The 17577-nt window shown below is 49.9% G+C and overlaps 3 protein-coding genes across 3 annotated transcripts; 2 read left to right on the plus strand and 1 right to left on the minus strand.

Annotated features, from left to right (window-relative positions):
* The first annotated feature begins 7668 nt into the window (after window positions 1–7668).
* Window positions 7669–9709, plus strand: LOC133907812 (salt tolerance receptor-like cytoplasmic kinase 1). Its single transcript, XM_062349905.1, has 2 exons — window positions 7669–8441; window positions 8542–9709. The coding sequence occupies exons 1-2, from the start codon at window positions 8063–8065 to the stop codon at window positions 9228–9230; spliced, it is 1068 nt and encodes a 355-aa protein (XP_062205889.1). The 5' UTR covers window positions 7669–8062; the 3' UTR covers window positions 9231–9709.
* Window positions 9710–14089: 4380 nt separating this feature from the next.
* LOC133908007 (uncharacterized mitochondrial protein AtMg00810-like) lies at window positions 14090–15105 on the plus strand. The gene is made up of 2 exons (XM_062350141.1): window positions 14090–14977; window positions 15085–15105. The coding sequence occupies exons 1-2, from the start codon at window positions 14090–14092 to the stop codon at window positions 15103–15105; spliced, it is 909 nt and encodes a 302-aa protein (XP_062206125.1).
* A 221-nt stretch (window positions 15106–15326) lies between these two features.
* Window positions 15327–16897, minus strand: LOC133907711 (glycine cleavage system H protein, mitochondrial-like). Its single transcript, XM_062349786.1, has 4 exons — window positions 16661–16897; window positions 16270–16358; window positions 15662–15832; window positions 15327–15557 (listed from the first exon to the last, which is right to left on the minus strand). The coding sequence occupies exons 1-4, from the start codon at window positions 16767–16769 to the stop codon at window positions 15432–15434; spliced, it is 495 nt and encodes a 164-aa protein (XP_062205770.1). The 5' UTR covers window positions 16770–16897; the 3' UTR covers window positions 15327–15431.
* Window positions 16898–17577: the final 680 nt, after the last annotated feature.

Below are 17577 nucleotides of genomic sequence, written 5' to 3' on the forward strand. Positions count from 1 at the left end.
GAGATCGCTGAGGTGGACGAGGACGAAGACGAACAGCTCTTTTTCATGGGCCGGCCTAAAATTCCGTTTGGGCTCAGATGTTGGGATCAAGTAGGTGCAGAAGAAAATGGGCTTTTTTCAGCCCGGCCCGTTCGCAAGGTGATCGCTAAACTCCAAAAGTAGGCGTCCGTGTGAAAAATTTGCAAAAATAGATACTTTCAGAAATCAAATAATTATAAAGTAGGTGTTCGTTTAAAAAATTGTAAAAATAGTCATCCATAGCTCACTGGAAAGGCGGCAAGATAAGTTTTAAAAAGTAAACATATCACCTTTTCATGAAAGACACGTTAAAAAATAAAAATACAGCATTTCAATGCTCTCAAAATTAAAAATATTATTGAAATAATTAAAAAAAAATCTAAAAAAATATATGGTGTAGAGGGTCCTATAATCTATCTAAAAAAAATCAACTTCAAATATAATTTGTACAATAAAAAAAGATAAATTTCATTATACATAGACTGGTAATAAAAAAGGATAAATTTTATTGTACGTATCATATTTATCTTTTTGTATTTTTTACAAATCATATTTTATTTTTTGTTTGAATTTGTCTAAGACTATGTACAATAAAATTTATCTTTTTATTTTTTATTATACATATTATATTTTTATTTGATTTTTTTAGATGTACATTATAGTATTCTCTACATCACTAAAAAAAATTCATGATAATTTTGATAATATTTTTAATTTTGAGAGTAAAAGAACGTAATATTTTTTTATTTTTAAACCAATCGACTGTTGGAAAGACGCCCTCCTATTTTTTCAATTTTTTAAAAAGACTTCTATTTTTCCAAAAATTAATTTCGAAATATAAAAAAAAAATCCCCACAGACCCACCCACCCCGGCTCGCCAGCGTGCCGTTTACCAGCCATCCCCTGCACGTTTCTGTATGACCAAAAGACCTTTCTACACCTCAAAAAGGTCGCTAATGAGATGAGAAGCACGTTGGCTATTCCCACAATGCGGACTATTTCAACAATCTTACTCTCTAAGACCTTGTTTTCGCCGCGGGGTGCAAGTGTAGTGATGACTTGTCATATTCGCACGAGTCACTGTTATCATATAGGTGCGTGCAGCATGAGTAACTTTTTTTTAACCATTTATAAACGACTTGAAGCTACACCATGCAAAGGGATAGCCAATGGTGGAAGCTACAGTAGTCGATCCGAGTGCATTAACATCAGAGAAAAAAAATTAGTTATTAAAAATTTAATTTATCGCTTATGTATCATATAATCTTAAACATGTATGCCCTCTCAATCTAAATATATTGAATTGGTTGTCTAGGGGTTGTTTGGTGTTTGCCCCCATGTGGCCAAGCCAAATTTTGGGCAATGCCAAAATTTATTAGAAATAATATTATTTGATTCGTGATCAAGCTAAACTTAGTATAGTGGCAAAATTAAGATAGAAGAGGGTGTTTGGATTGCAGGTATATCAAAATTTCTGAAAGCTGTAAGTATGACATGTGATATTTATATATAATTAATCTTTTTAGTGTCAAAATATAGTTAACACTTAATTTGTATATTTAATTGCAAAGAACACAACAGTTTAAACGGATTACAAATTGAATGCACGGTTCAGCAAATATTGTGATTCAAAGCTTATAATGAAAAAAAAAACATATTTAACAGACCACATAGGTGCTGCCACCTGGCCATGCAACCGATCCAAATTTTAGCCGACGATTTGCTCGCCTCATTTTCTGCCGCGTATTTGGCTTGGCCATCACTGCGCAGGGCCAAATTTATTTGGCACAGCCAAATTTTGACTCCAAAGCAAACGGTGGCCAAAATGTGCGGGCGGAGCCAAATTTTGGCTGGACACGGCAGAGCTCTAGCTTCGCGCATGATAGCCCGCCTCACCGCCGATGATTCAGGCGACAATGCTCTCGAGGTAGACGAGCACCCGCGTGTCAAGAAGCATCCTTCCTGCCCCCTGATTCCCGCGCAGGCTGCCCGTCATCTCTGGCGCGCTCGTTCGATCGTACGGGACCCTTCTGCGGATTGGACAAGGTAAACAGGATCAGCGAGCTAACGAACCAGTTTTAAGAGTGATGAACCAACCCGGCCGTACGTGCCGCAATATATTGCGTTCCCAGTACACTCTGAGCTGCTTGCACGTAGTTTCCTTCCTGTCCTCCTCTATTGCACATCAGACCGAAACGTTTGTCCCAGTAGTCAGGTGGAGGAACAAGAACAATTAATACGCCCACGCGTTCCAACTGAAATTTAGGAGGCACGATTAGACAATGGGTTGGTGACGACATGGTTAGGACTTTTAGGTTGGAGACGGTGGTTTTTCATCAGGCCGCAGGTTTAAAGGTGGGTCGGTGGTATGACATGGTAATTTGGTGGAGGAGGTGGGTGTAGGAGCGGAGTGACAAGGCGGTGGGGATGCCGCTAGATGCGGGCAACTTAGAATAACCGGTGAGGGGAGATGGGTGGAGGCGGGGGGCAAGCATGCGAGATGTGGGAGACGTGTGTAGGCAAGCCGACGGGTGATCTTTTCAGGTTGGCGAAGGGAAGAATAAACAAAGATGAGAAAGAAGAGGAGGGCACTATCTAAATCAAACAGTTATACTTCATTGATTGAAAAGCTCCAAATTCGCGCGCGAGGCCTGAAGATCGGAGCAGACAGGCTCAATTCGCGGCGATCCAGCCGACAAATTGCTCGCACCAACGACGGGTCCAAATAAACAAACGCCACTGGTGTCCGGTTGTTGCCGGCACGCACAGGGTATGTTTTTTCGAAGCCAAAATCCTCCACACGAGCGATCGTTTCGTGCGCCCGAAAACTCCGATTCCCCTGGTCAATGGCCTGTAAAGATGCGAAAATTTCAAGTCGACCATACCAAAAACTTTCGATGTATTTGCAGTTTCAACGTTGCTGTTGCGATCAGCACAGACAGGACCGAGTGGCAGTATTGTTTTGTAGTATTTTTTGCACGAGCTTGCTGCAAGCTGTTTCAACTTAGAACTCGGTCTTGGTCAGTTGCGACGTCGTTTGCTCCTCGCACGTAGCTTCCAAGCACACTGCACACTCTTTCTCTCTCTCTCTCTTCAAATCCATATCCATTGCACCAAACTTGAACTTGTCCGGTGCATGTCAAGGCAAGTAAAGACACTGTTTCGTATTTAATCGTCAACTATATATATACATATATTTATATAGTAACCGCACGCACGGGTTAGGAATATAGTTCTTGTCTGATTCTCTTGCAGATACGTCTTAATTCTCAATGCCCTGTTGAAGCTTCTCGCCTGCTTCACGTTCTTGTTTTGTATAATACTTTTCGGAAACTAAATCTTATTTTGCACAATAAATACAGTCACATCACATCGCGTGGGCCCTTAAGATGCATGCATAATTTTTTAGTGGCTAACTAATCTGTTTTCTTCTTGATTGATTGGGGCGGTGCAATTTTCAAAAATGTGATGGAATTTTGGAGTGGCCCGCAGGAGATTTCTGAAATTGGACAGGAGAACTTTCTTGAGGAAACTCGAAATCTTTTCGATGGAAAAAAAATGGACAGGATTGGAATACCAAGTAGTAGTCATTACGTTAGGACGTCGTCTTCTACGTTGGGCCCAGTCGGCTGCTGAACCTGTACTCGCCATGAACATCAATCCATATCCTGATGTGAACTGTGATCAGTGCCGGTGATACGTTTTATACATATGAAAACTGACGTACGATCGAACGACAAGCACACACAAACTCTAGCGTTTCTTATCTCCCATTCAGCTTATGTGTCTGTCTGTCTGTCCATCAAGAAATGATTCCAATCCTTGCAGACCCTGAATGCTCATTGTTCAGATGACAATAATGATTTCAAAATCATTTTTCTGAAGACTGAATGATTTCAATGTTCTTTTCTTCAGAAGGCTGAATGATATCAATATTAGAGCTAGGGTTTCTGGTCTCAGCGATATGTGAACCACAACAGCAGATTGGTGGTCTGAATTTTGGTTGATCACATGCATGGAGGGCATCACTTTGGTTTATTCATCTCCACAAGTTTCCACTAACGAACTGTTGTTTAATGAGTTGCTTAACTGCGGAAGCAAGAACTCGAGCGCTTTGCGGTGCACTGTCAGAAGTTAGTTTTCAGCTTTCATGCATTCAAGTTGTTTGGCAACCTCTGTTGATCAGTCACTAGCATGGTAGCATTTGCCATATATTATATTTCACAAGCCACGCCCAAATGGAAACAAGCTGACGCATAAGTCTGAACTCTATGCAACTAGCTTAGCAGTGGAGCACAAGACAGTTTTTGGACATGTGTTGCACAAGGATCAATTCAGAGTTGAGCTCAGCTCACCAAACTGTGATATGTAAGCTTGCTTCGACCATTGCTTTCAGTATTGCTACTTCTTTCGGCACCTTCCTTGTGAAAATATTTCAAGACAGTCCACCAGCAGCCAGAATAAGTGCATGGAAAATGTGAGTAGCCTGCTGAAGAAGTACTCCGGCAAATTGCCTGTGTGATTCAGGTCTGATGTAATTTTTTTTTCTTTTCTTTTTCTTTTCTAGAACCGCAGGAGAGCTGCGCGTCTTATATCAAGGGAAAATACTGACAAGTCCTGATAACAATAAAGGAGTCAATTTTTCAGTGGCACAGGACACTGATCCGTTTTCTCTGTAGGCATGCAATTTCAGTCCTCTATGACACTATTCTACTTGCCATTCCAGCCAGCTGTTTCAGACTTTGCCACTTGGATGATTGGATCTAGCCTAACTAGGCCTATAAATTACAGCATCCTGTCCCAGAAACGTTCTTGAAAAAAGCATCCTGTCCCTGAAGAACATTTAGACTGATTGCTTTATTCAGTTAAGTGATCTTTCTTGTTCAGTGAGCGATCCGAATCAGCTCCAAATGATTGCATGCTGGTTGCTGGCCTACAATTGAGCCTCGGGACAGCACTGTTGCCTGATGACGTAGCCTCAGCGACCTCTTGCTTCCAGTACAGGCCGTTCTTGTTTGTCAGCAGCAGCCGTACGTCCCCTCCCAGAATCAAAATGGCCGATGAATGCAGACCTGACCGGCGGCGCGTCACACCGAAACTTTGCACCGCCGAAACTTGATCGGCGCAGGCGGACGGCCCAGGTCACGCGAAGAATGCTCATCTGAGTGTTCGGCATCCAGAGTTCCAGATGTCACGTGAGTTTCAGTATTCAGATGTGTCTGAAGCGGCGATGCTTTTCAGAATTCGGATGCAGCTTAACGAGCACACACAGAGTACAGGCAGACGTAGAAGCCACTTGTTACTCTTGACCCAAGTGACTTGGCTATTACTACTGCTGCTGCTGCTTCTACTTGGGCATTGCTTTTCCGTGAACGCGAGCTGCCCCGGAGTTCTTGTGAGGTTCAGGAATCCGATGTGTATTCATGCCCCTTGGAAAGCAGCTTGACGCTTTAACCTTCACAGCTTTTGTGGCTCCAACACATCGGCACGCAGAGCAGTAGGATAACACAGCTCAAAAGTAACAGTGTCCGGAAGAAACATGAGGCATGTGCACAATGTCCTGCGTGAAAGGCAGGACCAAGTATTCAGAAAAATAGGACCATCTTGTTATCTGTGGAGAAAATATGTCATTTTTTGACCATTTGATTATTCATGGACGGTCAGGATCGACCCACCCTCTCTCTTATCTCTTTATCAACTTCTTCCCCCACATCACAGCCTCCATCCGACCCCCTCCCTCCCGATTGGATTCGAACTGTCACCCTACCGCCACCTCCCCATTGCCTCGCCGGCGTCATCCCTGACGTCAGAGCGGCCCACCCTCCTCCTCCATCATCCCTCCCTCTTTCTTCCATGGAGCCGGCTATCACTCGCCCCCGTCTCCACCGCCACCTCTCCCGGCTTCAGCGGCACCCCCGCCGCTCTCGACCGCTGTCACAACTAACCACTCTAATCTCGACGCCCTGCCACCATTGCTGGCCCAACCGACGGTCCACCACCACCGCGGCGGGCGCCGCCCCCGCCGCCTCACCGCCCCGTCCACCGCTAATAATCACCACCGAGCCGGTAGCCTCCCGAGCCTCCTTCTAAGCCGACAGCCCTAAAATTCCAAAAACCTGAACCTCAACCCGAAACTTTAACCTAACCTTGCCGTCGCCAGAGAAGAAGACGTCACTCTGAAGGAGCTCACTGGAGGAGATGACCGCATGAATCTCCAAATTCATCCTATGATACGAAATACGATATATTTTCTCCCTCTAAATCTGTCGATAAATAAATAGCAAAATTCTAGAAAAAATCTTGCTTCTGCATATGTAACCTATAGGGAACTGCGGCTCCTTTTCCGTCATCTCTGGCCCGTTTCGAACGCATGAATTTTGCAGAAAACAGTTTGGTTTCACATGAACCGGAAAAAAATTCACTTGTTCCAAACAGGGTTAAGGTTTGCATTTTTGCACCAGGATTGCTCGACTAAACACCTACCAGATGCATGAACACTGCTAGGCACTAACTCTAACACACATACGCGCAATTCGTACCCCGATCGCAATTTCATCATCAGAAACAACCAAAACGCATTTATCACGACGGCTCTCGGATGCCTCCTCCTCCCTGCAGATGCATCATCACCGGCTGCGTGTGCCACAGCTCCCCCCTCAACCGCATGTAATGCCTCACCTTAAAACTCGTTTACAGTCTAATTTACCTATAGACGTGGATCCGCATGCGTATAACATCTTTTCTATACTTTCATTTCTATTTAGTATAAAAATTTAACTGGAGGTGTTATATGTATACGAATTCGTTTCACATATAGATTAGACTGTAAACGAATTTTAAAGATAATATTACACCACCTCCTCCCGCTCCACACGGACCACGACGCGCACTGCACCAGTACGCCACACCAAACCCGACCAAACCAAGCCATCCCTCTCGATCGCCTCCAACACCTCGCTCGGCACGAAGCTAAGGGCTCAATTTTCACCAAATGGTTGCCGTAAAGGCGTACTAATGGCAGTTAGATTGGAGTAAGTTTTCAGTGAGTGGTCAGTCTGCTGATCGGAGCTCGGCAGCAGCGACCGACATGCCAAAACTTTTCTTCTCTGAAACTAAACATTCTAGTAAAAGCTTTCGGTTTTTCCTTGGAGGAGCACCATGCCATCATCTCGCCCTAGTCGATTGATCATCGATCAGCGGTGGTTGCGGGACGTCCTGGATCTTGGAAGGAACTGCAACTGTTCATGGTTTGGGTTTTGCATATAATGGCGCCCTCGGCTGATTAAGCTTCAGCTGTAACCTGATCCCGTGGACGCTCCACACATAATGGACTCACTCGCTCACCAAAGACATGTTAAATAAGTATGATCATCCATATATTGGTGTACCGGTCCAATTATCCATCTAAAAAAGGCCATTATTTCGCTGTAATCTATCGAACTCCACACAGATAATGGAGAGTGAGAAAAATGATCATTTGGTGTGTTCCAGAAGCGTACCAGGTGAGGCATGATAGAAGAGACCAGTGAGTAAGGTGGTCCCACATGTCAGGCACCTTCAAGCCTACTACTGCTGCATAATTTTCTCACTTGCCTACCTCATCTCCTCCGCAGTTCACATCCTAAAGTAGGCACTTCACAGTTCACCTCTGGAAATACAACTCCGTATTTCCTTGCGTATGCACGATCTGTCCTAATCCAATCTCTTCTATCTAATATTCATCCATTTATTAATTTTTTTAGTTGCCCCATGTTTTCACCTACCCTACTCTAACCGGAATCTCAACTTAGAACGGTTATGATAAAACGTGTGTTTGCGAGTGTTTGTGGAATTTTTGTGTTCTTCACCCCACCAAATCTGAATTCCCAACGCCTACCAATATATAAGACTTCCCAAGCACACAGAGACACAATACAGAGAGGTAGCATCACCCCGAGGCATCACAAGTCCTCTCCTCCCCTGCTGTCTTCCCCTCTTCTCCTGTTGTGTGCAAGGAACCCAAGGGAGGAGGGAGAGGTGAAAGCAAGAAACTTTCTTGAAGAAGATGGGAGTACAGAGGTACAGGTTCTTCTGCTGCGGCTGTGGCGCCAATGCGGCGGCTGGCGACCGGGAGGCTGAGGATGATTCGGACTATTCCGGCGCCGGGGGGCTCGAAGAGAAGGTTGAGAAGAGTTGTGAAGCCGGGGCGCGGCGGCTGTCGTGGGCGCAGGTGGAGGTGATGACGGGCGCGTTCACCTCGGCCGTGGTCGGCGAGGGCGGGTTCAGCACCGTGTACCTCGCCCGCCTCTCCGGCGCTCTCGCGGCCGTCAAGGTCCACCGCAGCAGCGAGCGCCTCCACCGCGTGTTCCGCCAGGAGCTCGACGCGCTCCTCCGCGTCCGCCACCCGCACATCGTCCGCCTCCTCGCCTTCTGCGACCAGCAAGGTAGGTGCTCTGCTCTGCTTTCTTGCCTCCGGCATCTGCTCTTGCAGCTTTGTACTAGTGCGCGTTGTGCTGAAGGGTTCTGGCTTTGGTCGATTTGCAGAGGAAGGCGTGCTGGTGCTGGAGTTCGCGGCGAACGGGAACCTTCACGAGCGGCTCCACGGCGGGGGCAAGGCTACGGGGACGATGCCGTGGGCACGGCGCGTGTCGGTGGCGCTGCAGGTGGCGCGGGCGCTCGAGTACCTGCACGACCGGTGCGAGCCGCAGGTGGTGCACGGTGACGTGAAGGCCTCGAACGTGCTCCTGGACGCGTCCATGTCTGCCAAGCTCTGCGACTTCGGGTCTGCGGTGACGGGGTTCTCGGCCGCCATCCGGCCGCGGTCGTCCGCGCGCACCATGCTCGGGTCCCCGGGCTACATCGACCCGCACTACATCCGCTCGGGTGTCGTCACCAAGAAGAGCGACGTGTACAGCTTCGGTGTCCTGCTCCTCGAGCTCCTCACCGGCACGGAGGCCTTCTGCGCGGAGGAGGGCCGCCTCCTGACCGCCGTCCTCAAGCCGCGGCTCAGGGCCAGCACCCCGTGCGACGCGCGCGGGCTGGTCGACGAGAGGCTGGGCACCGCCTACGACCCCGCGGAGGCCGACGCGGTGGCGGCGCTGGCCGCGTCCTGCGTCGGCGAGAATCCCAGCCTCCGGCCGTCCATGGCTGACGTGGTGCGCACCCTCGAGCAGAGCGCGCAAGGCTCCATCTCCGCCGTCGGGAAGAGATCGGACGGCAGGGAAAATGTGTGAGTCACGAGGAAAGTCGTCGCGTCCTCCGAGGCGCTCAGATCTGGCTTGCTGAGTTGTGTTGGTGATGTGAGTCGCACACGTGGCGCCCAGCTATTGTGTAGGGGGAAACAAAGCGTTATTATTGGGCGAGCATATAAAAAACGAATCAAAAAAGGAGAAAAAAGCGTGGGAAAAAGCGTTTATTTAGGAAAATCTTTGGGGGTGGGGGGAGAAAAATGCAGGGTTTGTGTGCTGATGGGGAATTTCGATCATATTATGCCAAAGCGGTGATTTGGGATGGAGAAAAAATGGATTGTCCATTACACGATTCTAAGGTTTTTTTCATTCTTAATTTCTTTTCTTTTGTTTTTTTTTTGAAAATACTCTGCATATTCTTGGTCAAAAAAATGTAGTCTGAATTCCTACCTTCGTAATCAATCGAAGGTACACCACATTGCTGACCAATTCATATTAGTAAAACATAAATTTATTTTCTGAGAGTACAAGTCATACATATCCACATATGTTCTTCTACCACACATTTAAACAAAAACATAGGGCAAATGCACACTCACGTGTATATTAGAGTTTAATCACGAGAAAATGCAATTATTGCCGAGTTAAGAACTCAAACTGGGTGGACAGATTCCTCCCCTAGCACTCTAAACAACCGAGCGTATAGTAGCATGACAACTTTTCCATACAAATAAAACAAAAGGGAAAATAATTTTAAAATAAAAGAGAAAAAAACAATCCGTAATAATGCAGGGAGAAAGATTAGTCTATGAGTTTAGCACAGCACCGATGGTTGAGCTTGACTTCAACATGTGTTGAAAGGGGCACGAGAAGAAGCCGAGGAGAAAAACCGCGACGCCGGAACGCGGACGTTGACGTGTCGAAACGCGGACCACCCCACACGGAAAAACGCCGTTCCGCTGGCCGGCGCGGAGCCTCGCGTCACAACGCCGTCGTCACGCCGGCGAGGGCCTGCGCAGGTATACGTCGCTGGAACGGAAGCGGTCGCGGGGCGGCGCGCCACCGGTGGCGCGTCCCGGTCGGTGATTACGCACGCAGACCTCCCGGTGCAACTGGCATTCCGTCTCGATCGTTCGGCAGCGGGACGACGCGACGCGCATCAGCCCTGATGGGTTCGCCGGTTACGCGAGCTCGGTTAGGTCAATTCGCCCCGGCTCTACTCCAGATTTTTTTAAAGAAATGTTTCACAATTTGTCACTGAATAATTTATTATATTCTTTATATGTTATTGTCGTGTCGATAATAGGTGAGTTCAGATTCTATATAATATCATCATTGTCAAAGTGGTTGATCACGTTGTGTATAGAGATAAGGATAGACTAGTGTTCAGTTCGTTACAGACCGATTCTTCCGTTTCTCACCCGCACTCTCAGTCCACGATCCGTTTTATCAGGAGTTCGTTGGCACTCGTTGAGCTGCACCGGCGTGTGTATATGTACACTGAATGTGATCAATACATTGTGCGTTGCATCTCAAACTCTTTCATGGTATCAGTTTCCTACCGATCCTACATCATCTTCCGCTGCTTCTTTTTTTCTTCTTCCCCATGGCGTCGAGCCCTGTCTCCTCCGATGACACCAACCTCCTCGCGGTAGGGTCTGTGGCCATCTCGGCGGCGACGGCGCAACTCATCAACATCAAGTCTCACGTTCCGGTGATCCTTGATCTCGGTGACTCCAACTTCGGCACCTGGCGCACCTTCTTCAACATTGCTTTCCGCAAGTTCGGCCTCCTCGACCACACAGACGGCACAACCGACGCCCGCCACAAGCTCGACGACGCCGAATGGACGCAGATCGACACCTGCATCGTCTCCTGGCTCTACGCCACGCTCTCCCCCGACCTCCTCTCCGCTGTGATCCAGCCGGACGACGACGCCTACACCGCCTGGACCGCCATTGGCTCTCAGTTCCTCGACAACGTCGTCCAGCGCACTGTCCAGGCCCGACAGGCGTTCCACGCTCTTCACCAGGCCGACATGACCATCACCGAGTATTGCGGCAAGATCAAGGCTCTGGCGGACACGTTGCGCGACGTCGGCTCGCCTCTCACGAATCAAGACCTCGTTGTCAACCTCCTGAGCGGGCTGAACGACAAGTTTGCCCACTGCGTCTCCACCATCTCAGCGGCGCGACCGCCCATGACGTTTCTCCAAGCACGGTCCTTTCTTCTCCAGGAGGAGATCTGGATCGCCAACCGGGCGCAGAAGGCAGCGTCCACCGCTCTTCTTGCCGCCTCGCGATCCGCCGGCGCCTCCTCCAACGCGCCCGCCGCTGGATTCACGGCGCCTGCAACCGCTCCCCCTGCCTTCCCCACCGGCGGAAACGGTCGCCCCCGCAAGCGCAAGAAGCAGGCTGGCCGCACCGATGGCCAGAACACTGGCAACTCCGGCGCGCCCATGGCGTCCTGGGTCAACCCCTGGACCGGCGTCGTCCAGGCCTGGCCCATCGCTCGGCTCCCTAACACCCCGTCAGCTGCTGGTATCCTCGGTTCTCGCCCTGGTGCCTCCCCGCAGCAGTCATTGTTGGCGCAACACGCCCCGGCCGGCACGCTTCCCCCGGCGCTCTACCAGGCTTTGACCGGCCTCTCCCTGCAGTCGACTCCGCCGAGCGCCACCGATTGGGTCTTCGACACTGGGGCCTCGACTCACATGGCTGGCAACTCAGGTTTGCTCACCTCCACTGCTCCCTCTAATTCTCGCATCATCGTTGGCAACGGTGCCTCCTTACCCGTGCAGTGCATGGGCACGGCCACCGTCCCCACTTCTTCCTCACATCTCTATCTTCGTGACGTCCTCGTTTCTCCGTCCTTGATCAAAAATTTGATTTCTGTCCGTCGCCTTACTCGTGATAATTCTGTCTCTGTTGAATTTGACCCTCTTGGCTTTTCCATCAAGGATCTTCGCAGCAGGACGGTTCTCCTCCGCAGTGACAGCCATGGTGACCTCTATCCATTACGTCCCGCTGCCACGCCACTTGCTTTTGGCTTCCACGCCTCCGTCGATCTCTGGCACGATCGCTTGGGGCATCCTGGCCGGCCGGCGCTCTCTCGCATTTTGAATAATTTTACTTTCAGTTGTAAACCGAGTAATCATCACACTTGCACCTCCTGTCGTATTGGCAAACATGTTCGTCTCCCGTTCACTGAATCCTCTACTGTTTCTCCATTTCCCTTCTCTCTTTTGCACTGTGATGTGTGGACCTCACCTGTGTTGAGTCATTCTGGTTTCCAGTACTACCTCGTCGTGCTTGATGACTACTCGCACTACGTATGGACTTTCCCACTGCGCCGCAAGTCCGACGTCCTGCCCACGCTCCTCACCTTCCACACGTTCGTCCAGACGCAGTTCAGTCGGCCGATCTTGGCGTTTCAGACGGACAACGGTCGCGAGTTCGATAACACTGTCTTTCGCTCGTTCCTCGCCGCGCATGGAATCATTTTTCGCCTCACCTGCCCCTACACCTCCCAGCAAAACGGTCGAGCGGAACGCATACTCCGCACTCTAAACGACAGCGTACGCACCATGCTCCTGCACGCCGCCATGCCGCTATCATTTTGGCCCAACGCCCTGCGCACAGCTACCTACCTGCTCAACCGCCGACCATGCACTCCTCGCAACCACGCCACACCTTTTTTTCTCCTCTTTGGCTCCGAGCCCGACTACTCTCACCTTCGCGTCTTTGGGTGCTTGTGTTTTCCAAATACCACTTCCACCGCGGCGCATAAGCTCGCACCACGCTCTGCTCCATGCGTCTTCCTTGGCTATCCGGACAATACCAAGGGCTACCGGTGCTATGATCCTCTCACTCGACGCATACTGACTTCACGGCATGTCATTTTCGACGAGCACGTGTTTCCTTTCCGCCAGGTACCCCCCACGTCGCCGCCGGCGTCACCCGCGCCACCAGCTCACGTCGAGCAGGTCCCTGTATCGGCACGGCCACGACCACCGCCAGTCAGGGCGCCACCTGCGGCCACGGGCTCTTCCTCAACGTCGACACCATCTGCTGCTCCGACGGATCCGATGCCCTCTGCGGCGACACCGACGCCTGCTCCGTCAGGCGCTGTGCCCCCCGCGACCACGTCCTTGTCTGCCCGCGGCGCGACACACCCGACACCGCATTCGACCCCGCACGGATCCCCGGCACGCGAGCTTCCCCGACAGGCGCCAGCTTCTCCACCCTCTCCAGTGGGCCACCCCATGGTGACACGATGGAAGGCCGGCATTGTCCAGCCTAATCCTCGCTACGCCAACCTCGCCACGGTCGACGACGTGCCCACCACGGTGCGCGCCGCGCTTCGTGATCCGGCGTGGTTTGCGGCTATGCAGGACGAGCACCGCGCGCTGACAGACAACGGCACCTGGGACCTTGTACCTCGACCCCGCGGCGCCCATGTAATCACCGGCAAATGGATCTTCAAAAACAAGTTCCATGCCGATGGCACACTGGAGAGACGCAAGGCGCGCTGGGTCGCCCGCGGGTTCTCGCAGCGTCCAGGGCTGGACTTCGATCAGACCTTCTCCCCGGTTGTCAAACCGGCGACCATCCGCACGGTGCTCCATCTGGCTGCCTCGCGCGATTGGCCGGTGCATCAGCTCGACGTCAAGAACGCCTTCCTCCATGGCGATCTGACAGAGCAGGTGTACTGTCACCAGCCGGCTGGGTTCGTTGATCCGTCGCAACCAAATGCCGTGTGTCTCCTGCTCCGACAACTCCCTGTTTGTGCTACGACGCGGCACCGACGAGGCGCACCTTTTGCTGTACGTTGACGACATCGTCCTCGCCGCCTCATCGCAACGTCTTCTTCAGCAAATCATCGACCAGCTACGGGTTGAGTTCGCAATGAAGGACTTAGGCCCGGTGCATTTCTTCCTCGGCATCCAAGTGTGCCGCACGGCCGACGGCTTCTTCCTCTCGCAGGAGCAGTACGCCGGCGACGTACTTGACCGTGCGGGCCTGGTCGACTGCAAGCCGGCGTCGACGCCCGTGGACACGAAGGCCAAAGTCTCCAGCGCGACAGGGCGGCCCTGCAGTGATCCGACGTTCTACCGTCGCATTGTCGGGGCATTACAGTATCTGACGCTCACGCGGCCGGACCTATCTTACGCTGTGCAACAGGTGTGCCTTCACATGCACTCGCCGCGGGACGTGCACTGGACGCTTGTCAAGCGCATCCTGCGTTATGTTCGTGGCACGGCGCACAAAGGCCTGCAGCTCCGGCGATCATCTACACCGTCGCTCACCGCATACTCCGACGCGGACTGGGCCGGTTGCCCAGACACGCGCCGCTCAACGTCCGGCTTCTGCATCTTCTTCGGCGATTCGTTGGTGTCGTGGTCCTCCAAACGGCAGGCCGTCGTGTCTCGGTCAAGTGCCGAGGCCGAGTACCGGGGCGTGGCGAACGCAGCCGCTGAATGCTGCTGGCTCCGTCACCTTCTCAGCGAACTCCACGTCAAGCTCGACAAAGCCACACTGGTGTACTGCGATAACATATCCGCCGTCTACCTGTCCACGAATCCAGTTCATCATGGTCGTGCTAAACATGTGGAGCTGGATGTGCACTTCGTCTGGGAAAAAGTGGCCGTAGGGGACATCCGCGTCGCGCACATTCCGACTCGACAGCAGCTCGCCGACATCATGACGAAGGGGTTGCCCACAACGCTGTTTGAAGATTTTCGGTCCAGTTTGTGCGTTTTCGACGACGCACGAACTGCGGGGGGTGTCAAAGTGGTTGATCACGTTGTGTATAGAGATAAGGATAGACTAGTGTTCAGTTCGTTACAGACCGATTCTTCCGTTTCTCACCCGCACTCTCAGTCCACGATCCGTTTTATCAGGAGTTCGTTGGCACTCGTTGAGCTGCACCGGCGTGTGTATATGTACACTGAATGTGATCAATACATTGTGCGTTGCATCTCAAACTCTTTCAATCATAATGTATATTATATTAAAGACAAAACCATTATTCGGTGATATGTCATAAATTTATTCTCTCTTAGTCCGACGAGTACCATGTTCGGTAAAAAGAAGACACCAAGTGAACTTGCCTCTGAAAAAAAATACAATTGAACGCACGGCATGATAAAGGCTGAGGTTTGGTTATTGCAGATGGACGGTAGATCGAGTTTTTGCAACAAAGCCGAACGGGCTGATGAATCACCCAAGAACACTGTGCATGCCGGCTCTAGTGAGCGTCTTCCTCCTCGCAGTGCTTGGTGTACTTGGCCGCGTCCAGCAGGCCGTCCACCTCCGCCGGGCTGCTCGGCTTCACCTTGATCATCCATCCATCCTCGTACGGGCTCGAGTTGATCTAGCGACGGCAAACGACATGGAATCGCAACAGCAAGAGCATCACGATCAGTACCCGATCAGTTTGCCAAGATATCGAAAGGTGATCGAGGCTAGTGGCAGTACCAGGCCGGGCGTCTCCGACAGCTTCGAGTTGACCTCGACGACCTCACCGGAGATGGGGGAATTCACGTCGCTGGTGGCCTTCACACTCTCCACGTTGCCGAAGGATCCTCCCTGGGTCACATTCGTGCCGGGCTCCGGCAGCTCCACGAACACCACCTCTCCAAGATGGCCCTGCAGCAAATAAATCAAGCGGAAGTGTGTAACATTAGTGTTCGAAAAAAAACTTTATATTTACGTTGATTTGCAGCTAGCAAAGTGTAGCAGTACGCTGCTATGGTATAGTTGTACAACAATTGCAATCTAGCCCGTAGAATAGTATTACATCTACTCTCCGGTCAAAAATATAAATGTTTTTTTCTCTAAAAACCGTGCAATCAAACTATTTAAATTACCTTTAATCAACTACTATATATTTACGAATATCGAGCTCTGTTGTAAAAATGAGTAGGTATACTCGTCTCTAAAATACTTTCATAATATTGTCATCTTATTACTTTTGTAAGCGACTACTTTGGCGAGGTTTTTTCTTGAAGTAAAACTCTGGCAAGCCAAGCGAGCATTGTCGACCATTGCACATGAAAGGCATGTAAAGTATGTTGCTGGTTCACCTGAGCATGGTCGGTGATGCCAACGGTGGTCATGCCGCCCTCATCCTTGACCCACTCATGAGAGGATGTGTACTTCAACCCATCAAGAACTGCAACGCATCAAACATAAGCTTCGCTTAATCTGCAAACTATATAGTCACAGAATGCATTGTCCAAACTACTTTCACCATAACCATCTCTGCTCTTCTGCCAGAGTTTTCTGTTCTAACTGAAGGTATGCTTTCCCATTCCCTTTTTGAAACAACCACCACATGTACTACAAGGACCACTCCATATATATAATTATGCATACAACTAGTAAAAGAGTAACATGGCACAATGCAAGAATATATTCCATTCGCTGAAAAGAAACAAGAACTTGAATTCTACTTCAGCTAAAATAGAAAGCTACCAGTGGAGAAGTATCTGGAGATGGATAAGGCGGGGGCGGCAGCCCTGGCTCCGGTGCCTGAGATCTTAAGGGCATTGGCAGCTGAGCTAGCCCACAGCCTCAGAGCCATCCTGTGCAATGGCCAATGGTAGCAACCAGAGCAAGGTGTATCTGACTGCTCTTCTTCTTCTTTTCCCTCTCTTCCTAGGATAGCTAGTAGTGGGCTAGTGGCTCAGTGTGGAGGGAAGCAGTGAGAGGACAGGGGATGGATTTTGATTGTTTGGTTCAGGAAGAGGGGTGTGCAGGGATAGGGTTTGTATGGTTGTGGGGGTGTGCACAGCCTCATCTATCCTTGTCTAGACTAGAGCCGTTAATTCTTCTCAACTTGATCCAAAATCCATGGGTTAGGGCCAATTAAATGTGAGCTAAAATTACTGTAGTAGTAATTTTGTAACCGTGTACAGTGATTAGATTAGTGCCATGCAAGATCAACCGCCAACGATCAATTTTGGGGTGGTGCAAAATACCCAATCCACTCAGTCCTGACACACACCGAAGTGAAGCTTTCTGTATGTAGACCGAATATATCTCATCTGGTAGAATAAAATCTTCAGATCTAGTCTTAGTCTGTGACACCACGCTTTTAATCTTAATCAATCAATCTTGTCCTTTCCACACAGCATGTTCTCTCATTGACGACAATGTATAAGACCATCTCTAATAGATATTTTAAAAATTCATCCCCTATAATACTATTACAGTATCTCCTAACACTATTACAGTATCCACTATTTTTTCCATCTCCAACAGCTATTTTATTTCTTACCTTCCATTAATCTCCTTCTCCCTTCGAGCCCACACACATACGCTGGCTACAGTGATACGGGAGCCGGTTTTCCTCCTAAATTTGTCGGCTTCCATTTGCTTCCCGTATCACT

This window comes from Phragmites australis, chromosome 24, assembly GCF_958298935.1.
Source record: "Phragmites australis chromosome 24, lpPhrAust1.1, whole genome shotgun sequence".
Lineage (NCBI taxonomy): Eukaryota > Viridiplantae > Streptophyta > Magnoliopsida > Poales > Poaceae > Phragmites > Phragmites australis.